Below are 22,217 nucleotides of genomic sequence, written 5' to 3'. Positions count from 1 at the left end.
CTCAGAGCACCAACATAGCAATCGACATCGGGACGGACAAATGGAATTCTTCTATTGTTCATTTTAGGTGATGGTGCTGTCGCCGACAATGGGTCGAAAATGACATTTAATCACTGCTAAGCCTTTCGTTATTGCTAGTGGATCACCCAATTCACTTGTTAGTGTTAACTGGCAGAGTTCCAAATACGAAGTGTTTACAGGAACATGTTGAAGATGCTTTATATTTTAGTGATGAACAAGTTCATGGGTTGTTTTTAGTTCAAGAACACGTAGGAGGGGGATATTTTAATTATCAACCCTCGATGTTTCTAGAAAAGATGCATAGAGATATATGCCACGGCCCTAAGTGAAAATAAAAGGATAATCAGCAAAAGTAACTTGATTTCTCCCGTTAATAGTGCCAGCATTATTCCCATTGATCATATTCTTTCTTAAGCCGAGATAGTCTCTCAGATCATCATTGAGAATAATTATTTCACTGTCAGCACGTGAGGTAATGTAAATCTTATCGTGTTCCAATGAATAATTAAAACGGAATGTACTATTCCTACGATATGAGATTTTTCTATTGATTGCATGACACAAATCTCTCATATCATCATATTCAATATATTTTAATTTGGCATGTGGATATATGATAGATTTAAGTACTTCGACCGATTCATACTCGACAAAGAGTGACCAATCGAATGGTATAACTTTTATATCATACACACGATTCTTTGTCAGGATGTCATAGATATTTTTGAGAATACAATCGAAAAGAGTCATTTCATACGTATCATCAAATTTGATAGTGGGGGAGAGTTTCATCCAAATATGACTTGTTTTCTTCGGATAGTTGTAAAAAAGATCGAGAACGCTGGAATAAAAGTTAAACATAAATCTTTGGGTATTGTCAATATCTTCAACAACGGTTCAAGAATCAAAATCGGAGTTGTATCCTAGCCACCGAAAAAGTAACTGTTTCCTACCCCTGCGAGTACGAGTCTTTAATATCTTTTCAATTTGATAGATTTCACTATTTTTTTTTACTTTTTGTAGTTCATAGTCATAAAAGCCGCCGAGAATCTCTTCATCTTTGGAATCGCGCAAATGATAAGTTATGGGTTTAGTGTCTAGGATTTTTGCCACTTTAAAAAGTTCTGTGGACCACAAGTAATTCCCCTTTTCAAAAACATTAGTTGTTCTATTAATTCGAACAGTATCACCAACATTGAAATTTTTCTTCTTGACCATCGTTTCATTGGAATATTATTTAAGAAAGGTATCAATTGTATCATGATCAGAATGATGAACTTCCGTTGGGGTTGAGTTGGACAATGATCGATGAGGTCTTTGATTATAAATCAATATGATTTTATCTAAATCATGAATAAAAGCAGATGTATTTTTCAATGTACAATATCTTGAAATTAATAGTCGAATAGTTCTTATGAATTGTTTCGCCAGTGCAGTCTTTATAGGACTATGACTATGATAGACCATTGTATTATATTTCGCTAGTACTTTTGCAACATGGGACTTAATAAATTCACTACCGCGTTTCGTTTAAATTTTTTTTATACGAATCCTGTTCGAGAATACTTTCAATGACTCGATCATCGTGATCGCGTCTCTTCGACTGCACGGAAAGGGCATATATTAAGCGACTATAAACACTGACCGTAAGTTAAAGGTACGGGCGTTGAGCGTTGTAGTGCCTTTGAATCATGTCAAGGATCAAGAGATCTGACTACAGTAGGTACAATGAGGGAATGTCTTTAGTTTTTTAGTATTGATTAGCACGAAGTATATGATTTCTATGCAGAGTGTAACTTGATTCATTTTGTAAATAGTCTTGTACACTTTTAGCGCGAACACCAGTGACTTTGGAAAGAGTGTTGGAGGAACTTAAACTCTCCACTTCACCAATAATTTCATAAGCACGTGTCATAACTTCAACCATTTTGAATGTAAACGTGTAGTGTAACTCCCGCTACCCTTTTGTATACTAGTGGTTGGTGGCGATGGGGGTGATGGTGACTTGATACGTCTTCGCTTTTGTCTAGCTATCAGTAGTGTGCTGCTGCTCCTTATTGTCAAGTTTCCACTAGGTGTGCTAGTATTTTCCAAAATTGATTTAAAATCTTCTTCTTCTTCATATTTTAATGGTGTTGTTGGTGCATGTTCATTTATTTTTTTGTAGAATTTGCCTATTGCTAATAAGCCTTTTGGGAAAGTTTAATGTATTTAAAAAGTTGTATAGATGAGCGTCAAATGATAATAGTCCTTTGCGATTTGTAACCATATCATAGATTAAATCAAGTAGATTATAGCTCTTGCCTTGAATTATAATCGCTTTCCCATTGCTATCAGCTTGAATATGATCTTGACCACTTTCCATGAGATATGTTATGAGTCGTTTACATTGTTCAAGATATTTTTGGGGGATTAGATTTACAATTTTCGATACAATTGAATCCAATTCCTCCTTCTTCAATAGTGTTCCAGCAGCAGCAGCAGAATCCTGAGGAGATGATTCTTTTTTTTTATCAACTCCACTGGCCTTCGCATGATAGGGTTTATGTTTGTCAACTCGGCGAAATGCATCTTGAAGTAAAAGCAGTTTTTTATCATCCTCAATATTCTCATTGTCAATGAATTACTCAGATTGTTCTCAAAGTGTTCCACGGGTGAGAGAGCGAGTTCTATTGGAGTCAATTGTTAGGGTTTTGCCATTCTCTAGAGAAAACTGTTTACAAGTACTGCAATTATTGGAAGTAAAATTGTGAAAAAGCTACCGCTCGCCTGAAAAAGTAATTTCTTCTTAAAACTCTTTCCATTCTTTTTAGACACCACTCTACATGCACTGGTGTGATGTTGCTTTGCCTGCTGCCCAGATACTTCTTGAAGTTTAAAATTACCCTCAGTCAAATTTTTACAAATCTCAGACATTAGATTAATGAAATCCTGGTCAACATCATGTTTGAGTATGACTTTTTTAAGTGGGGGTTTTGAAGTGCTTAGAACTTAAAATAGATGACTATTTTCATGTAGTTTTTTTAGCGTCATCATAGCAACTAATAGGTCTTTTTACTGTTCAAGGGAAGATATATTGTAATTTCATTGTCAAAAATATCTGTGACTACACGCAAATCCTCGGGTGTATTTTGATTAAGATCTAATAGGATGTAGCCGTAGGGTTTATTAGTTGCCTGATTGTACGCTGAGAGCAGAAATTTAGGGGCGCCGGGGTATATTTGTTTATTGAGGGTTATTAGTAAGAGAGAATCACGAACAAGTCTGTAGATGATATAGTAGGTGCAGTTCAATGCAAATGTTCGCATACATTTGCTCTGATGAAAGAGATTGTGTAGAACCAGAGTAATTGAAATCTGTTCATGATGAGAGCGAACGCTGAACAATTGCAGTATTTCCTGGGACATTGTTCAATAGATTCTGCCAATATTCAATAGATCGTCAATAATTAGCCAAGAGTTTGGTTCAATTATACTGAAAACATCAAGTCCCTGTATGAATTGTATCTGCACCAATCCCGCTGTGCCAATTGCTTTTATTTTATCGTATGACTCCTGCCAAATACTGTAACAATAGTAGATTTTTTTCGGCTTTTCCAGAAACATTTTATCGCAATTTTTAATTATTTTAGCTAACAGTGTTGTTTTGCCTGACATTGACGGCCCACACAGGAACGATCTGAATGGTGTTTTAAATTGATACATGTTCCCCTCAACAGTTCACCTGGACAACTAACTGTAGACTATAGTTGTCTAATGACTATATAATTTCCCTATTACTACTAGTCCGTTCAAGAATAATAATGAGAACAAAATCGATAAAGAATCATATTTCTTGTATGTAAAACAACACTTTACAGAAAACAAAGAAAAATACACTTTTTTAAATTTATTTATAATAAAAAATGCACTAGAAAAAGCACTTTAATAAATATACTTTATTTACAAAAAATAAAACATTTAATGAAAAATACACTTAAAATAATATCACTTTTTTTTAATTTGAATGCAACATGTATATTTACAAAAGCACAAAAAAAATCTGCTCTAAGTAAAAAAAGAAAACTTTGGTAGTGCCGACGCCCCCCCCGCTGGCGGCCGGTCGCCCCCCTCCCCCGGGCCGTGAGGCCCCCCCTCCAAGGTTTTGGGAAAATTTTATTGGACTTTATTCAAACCGAGACTTTCCCTATGGCTAACACATTCGGCTCGGTCGGAAGTTAAATAGTGCCCCAGGGGGAGGGTAGTTACACCGTCTTGTCAAACATAGACCTTGTCGCAAATGGTACTCATGGCATTTTACCTACATTTACAGTAAAGTTCCTGTAGTTGAGTGAACGAATTGCCAGCAATTTGGCTCGTGGAATTGTATTTTGAACAGAACAGTTCCTATAAATGTCCATGGCGAAATTCTTATCTACATAGCGCGTGGGTACTCCTTTGCAACGTTTTTTGATTTCCTCGTCGTTTGTTTGTATAAAGTACACCTTCGGACCTACAAACATACCACGGGAAATCATGTCGCTTCCAGTTTCTGATTTAAAAAATAAAAGCTGATTTGGTGCTCGACGTTTCACTAGCTCTGGGTAAAGCCCACTCCAATTGGTGTAGTCCATCCGCGAGCTGATGATTTCACCGTGCGCCAAATCATCAATTAGGTTTGGGGTTTTTTACTTTTAGCAGTAGAGAATCTGTGTCCCCGTAGCAGACCTCTATTTGCCCCTTTTCCGGCCACTGTACCCTAGCCACATTGTAGCAGAATTCCAACTTGAGCTTTTTAGAGATCTCCAAGACAACACTGCCCGCTCCAATGTTTTTACTCAGGACAGCGCTTCATTTTTTCCTATTCATTTGTACAAAGTCGAGACAAAGGAGCGTGAAAGAAGATTAGTTCGGATCTGCAATAATTCAAGCATATTGTTTGGGGATCGGTCACGAGGTCACAACGATTCCTATTGCGATCACTCGCACATTTTACAAAAATCCGAATTCAAAATGAGCTTATAAATTTCTTTGTCGCCTTTTTATTACACTTCTGAATGTTCCATGACGAAAGCGCCAACAAACGTTTTCAGATAGGGTTTTTGTCTAAACTGTAGGTCTCTACGAGCCTTTGTGACGTTGAAACCGTTGTTGCACATCCATTTTAAAGTCAAGTGATGTACAACTTAATTTTTTTTCGACTGGGTGTTATCAACAGTGATTTGTATTTCAGGAGACCAATACATTCTGTCCTCCCCAACTACACGCCGGGTTCAAGTGCTCAACAAGTTTCTTTTCACAAGTCTATTGATACACGGAAAAACAAAATACTTTACTGAATCGTGAAGCTCAACTGGTATCTCCCCGCCAATTTTAAAAAACCATCCAACCAGCCCACTCTTCTCAAAACTGTGAATGTTGTGGAAATGGTGAGCTTTAGGGTCATTGAGCCATTTATTGCAATCGCAAGGTAATTCTTAACGGGACGTGGTCAAGGGGTAAATGGTATTCATATCAAGGAAAAATGTATCCAATTTTGTCCCCGTCTCCTCTCCAGTTGGATCAGTTTCCAAGATACGATCCCCGTGAAAAACGTATCCACCCCTCATTGACCTCTCGATGAACAAGTGCTGGTCGATGTCGGTGATTAGCCCAATTTTTTACCCGCTAATTTTTAGGACGAGATCCATTACCAGATGAGGAGATGAAAAATAATACCCTAAATCAAGATTAAATTCCTCTCATATTTTGTCAATATTTTTACACCAAATGTCTAGAATAACTCACACATCGGTTGACAAATACACCTTGCAGTAATCAAACCCATTTTTACACCCTCCCTCTGCCCACACTTTTTTGGCAAAACTTTATTCATCGAGGGTGCGCCTACGATCGTGTAAACTGTTGTAAAACAATTCGATCGAGTGAACAACTTCCTTAGCGAAACTTGACATGGAACAATAATAATCATATGGATATATGCCCTTGACCGTCAAAAAATCGTATAAATCGTTTGTAAATTGTTCCTTGAGAAGGGGAAAAGCGTTGCAGCCGTCATCGTTTTTCTGCACTTGAATTAATTCGCTCAATGATTTGCGGAAAAAACTGTAGGAATCTAAAAAGCGAATTTTATTCGTGTAGTCAACGTCGTCTGCAACAAATCTCCATATAAATTCCAAAACAAGCAACTTTTCCGAAGATTTAGGAATGATTTTGTAGGAAAAGCTGCCTATAACCCCTGCATCAACCACTGCTCCATTTCTTTGAAGATGTGACATTGCTGGTAGCACATACTTTAGATCGTAGTTGGAATTGTGTATAAAAACCGGAAGAAAGAGTTGCTGTTTAATTTTTAAATTACATGAAATGTGACCTCACCCCCGAAAGATACTTTTTCCCGCTGAATTAGGGTCAGTAAGATGATTATTATCCTGGACCACTTGTTTTGATGCAAGAGCACCCTTTTGGGCTGCAAACCCAAAAAATTGTCCCCTGTTCTAGTGCCAGTTACTCCTTATCTGAGAATGAAATTGGGTAGTTGGTGTGACGCAATCGTGAATTTGCACTTGTTTGCTGTTTTTATTAAAGACACCAATAACTTTTCCATGCTATCCTCCTCATCCAAAGCCAAAAAAAACTCTTCCAACTACATTTTATTATTGGAATCACGAAGGGCATGTGCATAGGAACACGCAACTAGTTTGTGTTCCTTGACTATATTTGGCCTTGATGGGTCTGATACCTCCATCAGTCTTGATTCACAATCCAAACATACTTTATCAACCTTTAGCAGGGAATTTTGGAAGTTTTTAAATTATAAAGTATCTTTGCCTTCTCCCGGCATTTCTATTCTTTGATTGCCATGAATTTTACAATATCTCATGTGATCCGAGAATGTTCGTTCAGATCTAAATGAGAAAAGGCACATGAGGCAATAGTAACACTCTCCTTTGTTCGTCCTTTGGGGTAAGAGTCAACTAATTGCCGTAACGGGGAAAAAATGTCCATAGCAATTTACATCTTTGGGAGGCTCATAAATAACCCAAACCCAATTTTTAACATTATTTACCAGCTGTGTCCTAACTGAATATAAAATCCCTTTTTTATTTGGTTTCTTTTCCCCATTTACAAATTCTGTGTCATACTGGAGAACAACCACCCCCAACCCAAGATTTTCGTTTGCTTTTTCAAATATGGTTATTTCTTTTAAAGACACCGGATACTTCCCCTCTAAACAATCAAAATTTACTTTAGGGAAATTTTCACCACCGTTACGAGCAAGTCCGTCGAGATTTTTTATTGTTGACTTATTTTTTAATGTGTTATGAGCTGCTGCTAAAAATGCATATTTAAAGCATTGCAGCTCTGTTTCAAAATTGAAAATACGAACCCCTTTGGTAGCAGACAAATCTCGGTGGCATTTTATTCGTCGATTACTACCTGCCCCTCTTAAACTGAAGTTTTTTTAAATCTACTAAGATTCAGATCCATATATTCAATGTATAAAATTGTGGACCCACTCACCATCTCGTTAAATGTGTCCAAATTTAATATTAATTTATTGACCCAATTGAAAAAGTTACCCTCAAATTCATTTAGACCAGGGTAAAAAGCTTGGTTGCCAGTTGAAAAATGAAAATAAAAATGTCCCCAGATTTCCCTTTTTGTAAATAAACTTTTAGATTTACCGATGCCTTAACCCCCCCCCTTGACCCCCCCATTTCTGAATCTGAATCTCAATAAGTGCTCGAATTCGGTCGATATAGGTATGAAGAACATTTACAGGGTCTGTTAAAATGACCCCCTCGTCAACCGGGTTTTCCTCGGAAGGGTTAAAATCTACCCTATGTGTTTGCAAGTGACCTAGAACAGATTCCAACAAATAAAATTCACGTAGTTCCGGGGACGCGACGCTATTTTCATGTCTTGCACCTATTTGTACAGGATCCAATTCACTAATAATAAAGTCATCGTCAAAAATGTCCCCGGGAAAATTAGGTCCAACAATTCGCATAAGGCTGTCCATTTCTTCAGTTGTAAATTGAAAATCCAAGGGGATATTAAATGTCGTACCTTCACTAACATCATCCGGCGAGAGGGAACAATTGCCCATGATATTCTGAGGTCCTGGGCCAGTGAAGGCAGTTGTTTTCGTAGCTTCCCCCTGAAACTAGAAAATGAATGGATTGAGTTTTTTTTTCTTTGAGGAAAGTTTTATCACAATTATAGCACACTATTTTTTTCTTAGTCGGATTTATCAAACAATTTTTTTTTCTTTGAGGAAAGTTTTATCAAACAAATGCATAATAAATTACAAATTTTTGCTTATAGCATTATTTATAAAACAACTGCATAATAAATTACAAATTTTTGCTTATAGCATTATTTATAAAACAAGTGCATAATAAATTACAAATTTTGTTAATAGCACACATGCACATGCGCACACACACACACTCACACACACACACACATGCGCGCACACACACATGCACACACGTACACACGTTTGCGTACACACACACACACGCACACACACAAACACACACACACACACTTTTACAGTGTTGAAAAAACAGCGAAAAGGTTAATTCATTAACCTATAGAAAAAAAGGTTTTATTTTCTATGTGAAATAACCATTATTTTATAAAGTTAAAAAAAAACATGTTAATTTTTTTCACCCCATCCTCAAAACTCAATTCCTCCTAGAATTATTTAAACTAAATACTTGCCTCCACCCCCCACCCACAGAAAGTTCAGAAAGACGCAAAAGAGTGCTTTCTTTACCAATCAAAAAAAATGCATTATATTCAGCTATGTCTGAGGGGAGCAGAGAAATTTAAAACAAGAGTGGGGGGCGGGGGATTAACATTTTAATATCTCTGACATACACTTTTACGGTGTTGAAAAATGGCGAAAAGAAAATACTTAAAAAAAAAGTTGGATAGAAATAGGCAGAAGCTAGAGGTGAAAATACCCACATTTCCAAATTCAGACTGCTGTTGAGTGCTGTCCGTTTCTTGCATAGATGTGGTGGCGGTGTCACTGGCTTTTACAGATGAGCATGTGGGGTTCACCATGCTGTCAGCAGCCGTCCATTCTCTTTTTGGTTTTTGACCAGACCGTATTCGCGTGGCCCTGGATGACTCGGCTATCTCCAGTTGTTGCATTGGAATAATACCATTAGCCTTAGCTCTCTTTTGAGGAGGAGAGTAATTGTAGGAATCTTCCTCCTTAAAAAGAAGACAAAATTTAGTATAGAAAAAACAATCCCCTTTTTTACAGAAGAAAAAATTAGTCTGCACAAAGAATCCACCCTCCCTCCCCCTTACTTTCCATGCGACGAAATAGTTTGTTTTTTCACCTCGCAACGAAGGTCTTAGAATTAATACATTGCTCCCCTCCCCCGCCTTATATTTTTATAAAACCCTCTTAATCATCGAATACAATTGAAAATAGAATATCTTTCGTCTAATTAGGCCAGAATACAATTTATCTCTTTGTCAAAGAAAACCCTTGCCGCTATCCATAAACATGTGCTATTAATCTGTGATAACGCGAGCGTGCGAAGTCTGTTTTCCAAAACTGACCGTTTCTTGTAAAACAGATGCCTCTATTTAAGCAGATAAAGAAAGCGCATTTTAATAGAATGACTGAGGAAAATGATGAATTAAACTCAAACATAGGAGGGGAGGGGGGATGTTATTTACATAATAGATAAAAGAGCGTACTTTACGTTTTCTAGCGACTAAACTCATCATATTTTAGGGTTTGTATTGTTTGGGGGCGGCTATGCCCCCCTGAAATTTGAATTTACTAGTGGGGTGGTAAAATGATTTTATTCGGAAATAAATTAAGAAATCTACTAAGCTGTACTCACATTATAAATTGATGTATCCATTGCTTCAAAGTTAATAATATTTAATGTATTATCCATAGTATGTTAAATCATAATGAAAATTTAATTGTAAGGTATGGCCATTATATACAAAATCTCAAGGACGAATAAAAAATCACTCCTTTTATTTTTAACCAATCACCAGTCGAGTTATCGTATATTGAGCAACCTCCGATCTCTCTTATTGGACCCCCAAAAAACGGATGTTGGCTCAAAAAACAGTCTGGTTAAAAAATTTAGAGTTGAAACAAACTTGTGTGGGGAATCACCGCTCATACTGCTCACTTTTTTGCAATGTTTAGGAACCAGTGGGGAATCCCCGCTCGCTTGGAAAGGTACCAAGGAAAGGCAAGCAAAACGTGTTTAATCACGTGTAGAGGTCCCATAGAATAACATTGGAAGGCCATGTGAGAAGATACTCACTCTCTTTGAAAAGGTGTAGAGAATCAAGCAAACAGTATGGGAATTCCTATAGCAGCGGTAGAAATGTTTTCCTATAGCAGCGGTAGTATTCAATATTAGCATTCTACTGTTGTCAGCCCTACTCCTTTTAATTTTTGCTCGTTTTCAGTTTGACTCGGTTATCTATTGTGATTTTTGTTCTTTTTGGGTTTCATTCATTTATTAATGGCGATTTGTGATAGTTTTACACTCGAAAGATAAGAAAAGTAAAAAGCCGCATTAAACCAGAAATGAGCAGAAATAAAGTCAAGTAATCTTTAAAGTAAAAACTATAGAGTCTAATAGAAAAAAACAAAAAGATATGAAATATTTTTTCTATGAAAAAGACTATGTTAATAAAAAACGAGCATAAATTAATTTAAAAAACTTTTTCCACCAAAAGGTTTGTCAAAGAAAGTATAAAGAGCTACATTGAGCCAAAATGAGTAGAAACAAATTCAAATAATTTTCCAAGCGCAACACTACTACATATCTTCATCAATAAATGAATTAAACCCAAAACGAACAGAAAATACAATAAATAACCGATTCAAACTCAAAACGAGCAAAAATTCACATGAGTAGGGCTGGCAACACTCACGCTTTCTCAAGACCAGAACATAATTTGCACTTTACTGAAAACAAAATACATTTTTAATGTTTTCACTTTTTTGACTGTAATAAATAAAGAAGTATTAAGACTAAGGAATAAATTTCAGAATACGTATATTAACTGACAATCACTTTTTTTTTTTTTTTTTTTTTTTTTTTTTTTTTTTTTAGTAAAGTGCTAATTATGTTCTGAAGGCATGGGGGTTTTCAGCCCTACTCCTTTTAATTTTTGCTCGTTTTCAGTTTGACTCGGTTATCTATTATAATTTCTGTTCTTTTTGGGTCATTGATTTATTTTTGGCGATTTGTGGTAGTTTTACACTCGAAAGATAAGAAAAACAAACTCGTAGAATTTGACAATGCTTTTGTCCGTAAAAGCTTAAACAATAAGAATTTGTTGGTTCCCAAAGCCAACTATTCTTTCAAAGGATAGCTAAACTTTCTTAAAATTTTTGATGCCATATGTTTTAAACTTAATTTTGATAATTTTTTGCCTACTTTTTTTTCTTCCTTTTTTTTAATTAGACTCCAGCCCCTGCCAAAAATTACGGAAGTTTGTATGGAAGTCTTTTCAATAAAAATGGATTTGTGTTTATTCTGGCACAGCGGGATTATAAGTTTTTAAGATACTTATGGTGTGTAAATTCCTGTTTTTCCCATTCCTTAGCACTTTTCAACGAAACTGAAAAAAAATCAAATAAAATTATCAAATTTGGAAACCTTGTTTTCCATGGGGGGGGGGGGTGTTAAGTTTAAATAGGTTTAGCTTCCCTTTGAAAGCATTGTTGGCTTTTGGAGCCAAAAAAATACCTAATGTTTAAGTTTTTACGGACGAAAGTGTTGTCAAATTCTACGAGTTAGGTTTTCTTGTCTTCCAAGTGTAAAACTACCACAAATCACCATTAATAAATAAATGAAACCCAAAACAAACAGAAATTACAATAGATAACCCAGTCAAACTCAAAACGAGTGAAAATTAAAAAAAGTAGGGCTGATAAACTTCCTGTCTTCTCAAGACCTGAACAAAATTTGCACTTTACTAGAAAAAAACAACAACAAGTAATCGTGGATTGTCTTAAAGGGGGCATTTTAATGCCAAAACATCAAAGCTCTCATTGAGTCTTCAGATTAATACATAATTAGTTCTGAGGGAGAGTGGAAGTAAAAATTGATGTGTAATCCTCAGGCCGTTACCAGGATTTTGTTTGGTGGGATATTTTTCAAAAATATGAAATTTATATTTAATCCCTCTTGATTTCTGGGATATTTCTTGTCTACGCTCCTAATATGAAAGTAAAGAGTAACATTAAACCCTTGAAATGAGCAGAATTTATTCCGTATAGGAAGAGGACGATCCCTTCCTCATCCCCGCCTCCACCTCATGGTAGCAGAAACTTGGAGGGTGCTCATTACATCAGAAATTGAGACTTCTTTATTTTTTTATAAGTCTCAAGTGATTGGAGATCAAAAAGTCGCGGGGAGGGGGAGCGAAAAGTCGGCTCCACGGGTGATGAATCATAAAAATAAGGAGACACAATTTATTGTTAAGAGCAGCGCAGGAGATTGAGGGGGCAGCAGCCCTTTTATAGAAAGGATAATTTCTGGTTGTTTTAATCTCTTTGATGCATTTGAAAAAAAAAAAGGAATGCCAGTTAATGTAGTAAAGAAAGGAAATAGAGAGGGATAAAAACCTTTTCAAAACATGATTACAGCTACTTAAAATATAAATATAAATTACTTCCACATTCTGCCTCTTCCATCCCGTAAAAGGAAAAATCCCCTACCACATCCTTTACCCCCCCCCCTCCCAAAAAAAAACAACAACAAAAGACGGAATATTTTTTTTTATGGCGCGCCTGCGAGTGACTCAGTTTAAGCTTTTTTTTAATTATAATTGATAGTCTGTATAAATTTTTTTACATTCTGCATTTAATTTTTGGCTAATACTATATGGTAGCTTGTTAAATTGAATTTTATGAAGTTCTAAACTTAACTTGTCGATCTTTGTTTCATATTGCAGGTATAAATCCATTCTAAAATGTCTGATGTTTTTGAGATCGAAGTTGAGCAAGAAGTTGAGAAAGAAGCTGAGCCCAATTCTAGTTTAGAGGCATCAAAAATATTTCATGGATATCGTTCTCTAGGTTTTGTCTGCAACCAAATACCTCTAGTTTCAAGGTATATGGAAAGAAGAAAGGAAAGTTTTTTAACAACTGCTATAGGAGCTACAACTCACACATATGCTGTAGGTTCATCTTTATTATTATTCTTTTTTACTATTTTAAGACTTAATAACTGAGAGTTAGATTTTGCTGAAAACGTAATTGATTGCCGATTATAAAAAGAAAATGAGTTTTAGTTGACAGTGAACCCTGAGTAATGGTTACTATCCATATAATACTAAAAATAAATCCTTCTTCTATTTCCTTTTAGTTTTTAAGCATAAAACAAACACATACAAAACATACCTAACAATCTTCAAGATTTAATTTTTCAACTTTCAGAACATATGGAAAGTAGCAATGCAAAATAAATGAAAATACAGTTATTTTGTGAGTGATCTACGATCTATGTTCAAACAAATAAACGTTCAAATGGGGATAAGTCCGTTAATTTAGATAGTGAAAACAGGTACAAAAGTCTAGGTATTTCGATCATATATGTTAGACTTTTTTAATTCTAATCTGATATTTTAATTCCGTTTAATTGTAATCTAATCTGCATTATATGTGATCAAAATATCTAGGCTTTTGTACCTGTTTTCACTGTCTAAATAAACGGACTTATCCCCCTTTGAACGTTTATTTGCTCATCATAGAAAGGCAGTGTGGTCTGAGAAAAGGATACCTAGTATAAGGTATTACGTCGAAAATGGTCCGTGTTCAGCACCAAGACAAGAAGAGAAAAGAAAGGAAAACTTTTGAAATCCAGAAAAATGGAACAGCAAAAATGAACAGGGACGTAGAAAAGGTCTTCTGACACCCGGGAGAGACCTTCAACTTGTCACTTCCTCTTTTTTGGACACTTTCCTTCTAACTGTTCAACATACAATTAACAAAACTCATTTGAAGGGTTTATTTTGTACAAACGAAGGAGTGAAAAGAAAAGTAAATTGTGCGTTTTAACAAAATAAACATTTTATTGTAAATAACTCGATAGGGAAAAAAGTATAAATAAAATAAAATATATTGAAACATTGTTATAATATTATTATAACATCAATGTCATAATTTGGCATAGGCTTTGCTGGAAGATTTCTTTCAGACGTCGACTTTGCCGACGACGTGGCGCTAATATGCGAAAACATTAGTGACCTCAAAACTACACTGGAAACACTGGCCTCTGCCGCTGAGAAACTCGGTCTGAAAATAAATTGGTCGAAGACCAAGATAATGCCCGTTGAAAAAACGCCGTCCAACCCCCTGTCATCTGTGGAAATTTGCGGTAAGACTGTAGAAGTAGTCAAGCAGTTTACCTACCTTGGTTCAATTGTCTGCTCAAATGGACGCCTAGATGCCGAAATATCAGCAAGAGCGGCAAAACCAAACTCTGTCTTCGGTCGCCTTCTAAAAACAGTCTTCCATAAACCCCAGATCAGCCGTCTCACCAAAGCACGAATATGTTCTGCTTCGGTTGCCAGCGTTATGCTCTATTCTGCTGAGACTTGGTCGCTGACTCAGACACATACGCTGAAGGTAGATGCCATCCAGACGAAGCACCTCCGAAAAATCGAACGCTCTCGATGGCCAAACAGGGTACGAATTTCGGAAATCCTCAGGTCCTTCAAACTCCCACCCCTGTCCGAGCAGCTTGAGTCTCGCTCGCTGCGTTGGTATGGTCATCTGCTCCGTCTGCCTGCCCAAACACCCGCCCGGCTCATCTTCGATTTCGACCCAGCTGCAAACGGCTGGAGGCGTCCTAGGGGAAGACCACGCACCAGATCGGCGGACGTCATCCGTGATCGGCTCGCCTCCAGAAACATCAACCCGGCTGAAGTGACAACCCTCGCCCTGAACCAACCACTCTGGAGAAGACTGTCGGCGCTGACGACTGGTTCCCTCTACGCTGGCGACACTGCTGAGCAAGAGCTTTAAGTAAGTAAGTAAGTAATGTCATAATAATTGTGATAATTATACGTGGTAAAGTGATCGATCAGTTAATAAAGGGTGTGTGTTAAAAAGAAATAGCTAATTTGAGCTACTTAAACTAATAGGATATAATATTGAAAACTATTTTGAAAGTAACTTGTAAAGATAACAAACTGACTAGTAAATATGTCAAGCTGAACAAAGGAAAACCAGTGTTTATTCATAGTTTTATTTTTATCAAGCCTACAAGGGTGGCACCCGGGGTGACGCCCCCCCCCCTGCCTCCGCCCTTGACAATGCAAAGCAATAAACTAAAAACCAAGATTAAAATAATGAAAGCATGAGTCATCTTTATAACTGAAATCAGTCGTGTTTTTTTTATTTAACAAAAAAAAAGATGTATCGGTTCGACATTCATTGTCTATGTTCAGTTCTGAATTAAAAATTGAGAAAGAAGAAAAATGAGGAAAAAACTTATAATGCTCAGAATGTTTTTTAGCAAAAGTCACCAGATTAATAACACAAACGGAAATAGACTGATAATCAAGAAAAAGTAAAACTCTTAATGTTTACCATTGAAACAATTTAATGTTGAATCATCGCTAGAGAATTTAAGTTAGCTTTAAAAATGAATTTACTTTTTTTTTTAAATTATGATTTTGGGACTATGGAAAACGTCAATTCTATTTCCTTATGGAAGTCGCATAATTCAAATTTTTAGGTCACGTATTTTTTACATCCAAAGTTTTTGTGTAATAGTTTGAGGGCTGTTTTGAATTTTTTTGGTAATTCACATTAGTAAATCACGATTCTTCTTTCATGAAGATGACGGGTTTTATGCAACCATGCAACCAATTATTACGTAACTAGAGCTCTTCTCCTCTAAAGCCAGTCACAGGTACTAGATTCCATGAAAACCAACCAGTCTGGAGAAGCAGTGCGTCTGAACAAGCATCTGAAATTTTAATTACTTTTTTTGTTGGTATTGTAATCAACCATTTACATCTCATCCAAATATACCAGCTAACATTCATTATAATAAAACATGCGATTTTACTTCTGGTAATTCTTAGCCAAAAAATATAGACAGGCTCAATCCATTTGTATATAAACAAATATTAGGTATTAATTCATGTTATTTCAACTTTATGCTAAATAATCATTAATTCTTTTCACTGATTTTCCATTATCTACCATTCTGTCTCTTTGTTTCTATTTTTCACGTTTGTCTGTCTTTTCCTTTTTCTGTTTTATATATATAATTTTTGTCAACTACACTGCTGTGTGTAGCTCAAAAGATAATTATCATTGTCTGATTGTTTAAAGGACTTTCGTGTTAGGGATGAGAGGTGTTACTGATCTTTCTCCTTGGTAGAAAATCCCCATTTTCCTTGACAATGACTAAAGTTGCTTTAGAAATTAATATAACTGGTTTGAAAGCGCTTTAGAAATGGTAATTGTTTTTGCCAACTGCCCAAAATTGTAAAACAAATAACACAGCAGCAAAAGAAAAGAAGAAAAAAAAAGGGAAAAAACCACAAAATAAACAAGGAAAACTGCAAATGCTGGCAAAAAAGAAAGGTACTAATATTTTTCTGTAAGACATAAAGTGCTTAACGAAAATGTATCATTTAGGTCATGTAACAGTGGTGATTATCATTACATTAATATACATAGCAGCACATAAAAGCTTCGGATTCTTCTTCCCCTATACTTTCTAAAGGACCTCGTCACTATGAGGAAATTGAAAAACAGGGCCTTAAAATCCACATTTTCAATCTTGAATTCCCCCCTAAGGGTCAGACCTGTAAATACTTGTGGAAATAGACATCTATGCTGCATATTGTACTTAAAAAGTAAAATGACGAACAAGTGCTTTTCCAAGGATCCTATGATTAACGACAGAAAAAGAAGGGAATTAAATTGTGAAAACTAATTATCCCTGAACGCCTAAGAGAAGAAACCAAATATCTTTGAATGTACAGACTAGTGCAATTGCTTTATGTTTTTACCAAAATAATCACTGTCAAAATTTATTGTTTATGGACATGCGTCCTTTGTGCAATACGAGGCAGTGTAGATATATCACATTATAATGTATCAATGGTTTGCTTCAATTATTTTCCTCTCTATTGTTTCCTTCAATGGTTTTCTTCAATTGTTTTCCTCTCTATTCCTATTTTTTTAGAGTTCAAGGCTGCAACTTGTAAACGTTGGTGTCCCACATGATAGAGATATACAAGCACTAGCAGCTGACAAATTTCACACATACACGGCTGTTGGAAATTTAATTTATGCTTGGAAAAGAGGCTCTGAGGTATTCTATTCTAAAGGCTTAGAGACAGTCTCTAAAATTATCTTCATATTTTCATTCTTGGCGTAGTTTTTTTTTTTTATCATCTCATCTTAGTTCTATGTTTTTTGGTGACTCGAACTCTGTTAGTGCGTTCGAGGATTCCAAGATTACTTGTCCGACAAGCCCGTTTATTTAACCTTTGTGTTTCACGAGACGTAAATAACGTCAAAGGTTAGTAGGATTACTAATTGAACCGGACTGGATTAGTTGTCGGATAAGTTACACCTGCTAACGATGCTAAATGCAGGATTACCGAGGATAAGTGGTGTTATGTATAAAATAAATTCAATGTCTACAAAATGGAAAATTACCTTGTGAAACTATATGCTGAGAAGAAAAAGCGAGAGTAATTGTAAAATGTGGCACACCTTCAGGGGGTTTGTAAATAAGCTATGTTTACAGTGGAGTACACATGACTAGTGTTGTTATTCGCCTTGTTGTCTATAGCGTTTCAGTTAACAAGTTGCCGGATAAGTATATGCTATTGTTTTACGGTTTACATCCGGGGAAGTCAATATTAAGCGGATAGGTTGGATAAGGGATGCTCGAACCCACTCTCTGGTTTCAACGGCTTTGTCATTTTGATTCAACACTCAGTCTTCTCAACAAAAGAGAATCGAGATCCAAACAGAATTTAGGGAAAAGTGAAAACTCGTATGTAATTTTACGAATTTTTTGATCATAAGAAAAAAAAACTTAATTCAGGGTATACAAGGGTATTCACCGCTAATGTAATGTTATTATGAGTTGGCCTGACCATTGAAAATCTCTGACTGGGGCTCATCTTTTTTACTGTAAAATGTCAATGAAATAGTTTAAACACTAACATGGAAATGTATCAGTACGTAGGTTTTTGAAAATTAATTCTAAAAAAGGAACTGTAGCAAAAATAAAACAAGCACTTATCAAATAACTTTTTCTTAACTGTTTTTATGTTTTCCAATTTTTCTGTTCGACTCGAATGAGAACTGTTTGATATGTAGTTGAGCAAACGCATACAACTATCTATTTTTTTTGTACTTTTTGGTTGTTCCAAAAAGTACTATTTTACTCGATTTTTATACGTCTTTTCTTTATAGGTGGCAAAAACCTTATTGCACTTACTATCGGTTAAGAAAATTTTAATCTCGACAAGCCATAGAGTGAGATATTCCCTGTTAACATGATTGCAAAGGAAGTTTGTGATTTTCTTGTTTGTGGCTTCTAGTACGAGAGTTTATTTGTTTTCCCAATATCTTCTGACTTTCTCATTCTTTGTTTTTGCAGAGGACCGTATGTTTTCCACCGACGATAAAACTAACTTTTTTCAGATATCTTAATGTCGATTTTGGATGTGTTTTTAAGGGATTGGGGATTCGAGAAGCTTGAAACGTACATTTTTATGCCACCGTTTTCAAAATTTCCTTGAAAGGTTTTTTAGATCAATATTGAGTGAAAAATTTACCTCCTAGCCTCTCTTCATTTTGAGAAGTATATTTGGACCGGAGGATGGTAATTTCGTCATCTGTAAGATAATGTAGATAAATAGGCCCTTCTATTCTTGAAGTATTATAGTACAGACGATGAAATCAACGAAAAAAGGCTGCAGCTCCCCTCATTTTCAATATAACCCCTGGATATGGTATTTGGAACAAGCAGAAATTAAATAGAAAGTAATTCTTCTTTTTTATTAAATGCATCAAAGAGATTAAATAAAACAACCAGAAATTATCCTATTTATAAAAAGGTTGCTACCCCGCAATTCCCTTCTCTGCTCTCAACGATAAGTTTTGTCTTTTAATCTTAACGCTTCTCACCTGTAGCCATCCATCTCAGGAGAAATTTGACATTTCGCACTTTGTAGATAAGGTCTTTAAATCTGTTTTCTAGAGTTCTTATAAATAGTGAATATGACGGTCATTAATATTGTCTTCGCTTTCAAGGGTTGTCCCCCCTCCTTCTGTAATTATGTAAAAATTTTATTATATCAAATAAAGGAATTCGTTAATAAAGAAATTAGCAAATTTTTAAATTTGAAACTACCATACATTTAAAATCAGCATAAAAAGTGAATTTGTTTGATGTATTCATTTTTATAAAAAATTCGTTTTTAGAGTTTCGATTTCGATACATTAGGGTTGCTTTTTTTGTCTGCTCGTTGTCAAAAGCGATTAGATACGATTGGGTGCACCTGACGTGCTTGGAGAGGGATAAGTCTTTTACAAGGGAACGAAATAGCTGAACATATGCAATTATGGTTCTTGAAAAAAAAATTAATCTCCCCCCACTCCCTATGTGTGCAGGCAAGGTGGATGAGAGCCATACTAATATTTTCTTATTCAAGGCCCAAAGGTTTAAACACAACATTTCTCATTGAATCCTCTATATATTTCTAAGGTTGGTTCTTAGTTAAACTCATCTAAAAGCTTTACGTATGGGGGGATAGAGAGAGGTATTCTTTTGTGCGTTGTGATCAGGCAGTTCATTTCTTCAAGCTAATTGTAGTGGCAGCCTTGACAGTGTCTTATATTGTTTATTTATCAACTTACATTTTGTTGGTTCTTTTAAAGTCTCTTTTCTTTTTTCAGCTTCAGAAGACATATTCTGGTGAAGGTTCTGATATAAGATTGCTTTTACCATTTGGCTACCATTTGATATCTGTTGATGCAGACAATGCATTAAAAGTTTGGGACATAGATTCAACGAGTAAGAACCCTGGATCTTGTAGTAAAATATCTTATTCTTTAGGCCCGAGTGAAATATGTATTTCAATCGTAACTTTGATCCCTTGACAAATTTTGATTTTAAATCTCACACCAGGAAAATCAGTCTCAGTAATAATTTTAAGGAATTTGGCTTGTAATGTCAAACTGTTAATGACTTGACTGTCTCCATTATATCCCCCACCCCACCATCGTTTTGAGAAATACTTTTTTATAAAGAAATATTATTTGGTATTTTCATTGTAAAAACTGAGAAAACGATAAGTTGCTCCTTCCCCCTACATATTGCAACATATATTTAAAACGATCATTGTTTGACACGTTAATTTGTTGTGTGTTGAAGTTAATTTTCCTGTATTTTCCTGAAAATACACGAAAGTATAAATGAACTTTAAGGAGTCTGACCTATGGGTAAAAAAAGTATATTGGCTAGCCAATTTCGAGTCTTTCTGAGTATGTCTCTAATTCCAAAATTTTAAGCTGATGAATTCTAGTGGAAAAACTAGGCAGATTAAAACATACAAATTCTTCACAATTTTGTTTTTATTTAAAGGATACCAAATGCTTAACAGACTGAAATTAAATCAAGGGCTCTATTTATGTTAAGCGTGTACGTATTTTTTTTCTTTGTGGGCTCCTGAGACATTTTCATTAAAAAGGGTGAAATGAATAAAAATTGTTAGTAGTTTGGGAAAACCATAAGATATTGGGAGGGTTTTGAGTCTCTAGCCCCTTTTTCTGTGAGGGGGGTGGGTACATGGCCTCTTTGTGTGTATAAAACTATCTTAAGTTACAGTATTGTCGTCGCAAAGTTTTGATTATATTTTTGTATCAATATTTTTCGATCACAACATGACTAACAACTAGAATAATGGTCTAATTTCAGAATTGTTCCTCGAATTGTCATTTGGCTCTACTTTTAAAATAAGTGTTTTATTACACCCTAAAACTTATGTAAATAAAGCTTTGCTTGGAAGTGAGAATGGTGCATTTCAACTCTGGAATCTTCGGACGGCTAAACAGATTCATACCTTCAATGGATGGGGAGAGCCAGTTACAGTCTTAACCCAGGTAATGTTTTTTTTTTATTTCAGGCATTCCAGTGCTACGAATGTCATATATCACTTTTCAGTCATTTTCTATACTGAAAAAAGTAATCTGTTTATAAATCAGAGGATCTTTATTGTCATGCGTGCATACCCAAATTATTTATTTAGACTTATAATTTAGTCTCTTATGATATTTGTTGAAAGCAATTAATTACAGTTTTTATGATTAGTCTAAAAAGTAGAATTTGTGTGGTGGAATGATGCTTAGTCAAGGGATACTAGAAGTAGTAGTATTTCCCTTTTCATTCCTTCATTTTACACTGAGACATTTATTTTATGAAAGAGAGTATGTATACAAGATAAAAATCAAAATCAAAATAGTTTTGGAACGGTTTCACTTTCTAAAAATGGAGGTGGGGAGATCTTTTTGAAGCTTGTAATTTGCTCAGTTACGAGGAGAGGGTGTCATAGATCAACTGAATTTAACAGGAGCAAAAGCTTTCCAATGCATTCCAATCTCGGTAGACTACGGGGAGGCTCTAAACTCTCTTTGTCGAGGTACTTAGAGGAATGATAGTCGGAATTAGATCCAGATTGATATCAAGCTTGAGAGATGCCTCTGGGGGTGAGAACCCAGCTTTTATGGAGAATAATAAGGAGGAGGGGTCCCTGAACTCGTTCAGAAAGAATTCTGACAAAAAAGAGAGATCTATGAAATATAAACTTTCATAGTCAAGGATCGATTTGATCTCTGTGGGGGAGGAGAAAGGAGGTTCTTATTTCTTGTCATAAGCATATACGCACCAAAAGGGAACGTAAGGGCTCATTAAACTAATAATAAAGGGAGGGGGCTCCTACCACCACAGGGTGCCTAAAAGTGCCCTTTTTTGGAGTAATTGGCAATGTTATTTGCCCTGATAACTATTGATTTTTAAGCCATTACTACTATTTCTGTTTTGAAATTTATTTAACCCGTTTTCTTACTCAAGACAACGGGTTAAATAAACCGTCTCTAGTCTATCAAATGCAACGTTTTAAGTAAATGAAACTCAACCAAAACTCTTAAGTTTT

General features: G+C 35.5%; 1 protein-coding gene across 1 annotated transcript in view; it reads left to right on the top strand.

Annotated features, from left to right (window-relative positions):
* The window catches only part of LOC148954052 (WD repeat-containing protein 36), a 95,867-nt gene that overhangs the window by 29,063 nt on the left and 44,587 nt on the right, over window positions 1-22,217 (top strand). Inside the window, exons 2-5 of the mRNA XM_089085767.1 lie at window positions 12,972-13,196; window positions 17,228-17,356; window positions 19,963-20,080; window positions 20,984-21,168. Coding sequence (XP_088941893.1) covers window positions 12,990-13,196; window positions 17,228-17,356; window positions 19,963-20,080; window positions 20,984-21,168 — 639 coding nt within the window. The 5' untranslated portion in view covers window positions 12,972-12,989. The remainder of the gene's footprint in view (window positions 1-12,971; window positions 13,197-17,227; window positions 17,357-19,962; window positions 20,081-20,983; window positions 21,169-22,217) is intronic.

This window comes from Artemia sp. Qi Xiang Cuo, chromosome 3, assembly GCF_049724085.1.
Source record: "Artemia sp. Qi Xiang Cuo chromosome 3, ASM4972408v1, whole genome shotgun sequence".
In the NCBI taxonomy this organism is placed as follows: Eukaryota; Metazoa; Arthropoda; class Branchiopoda; order Anostraca; family Artemiidae; genus Artemia; species Artemia sp. Qi Xiang Cuo.
Note: the sequence above shows the minus strand (reverse complement) of the source record. Positions and strands in the feature narration are given on the sequence as shown.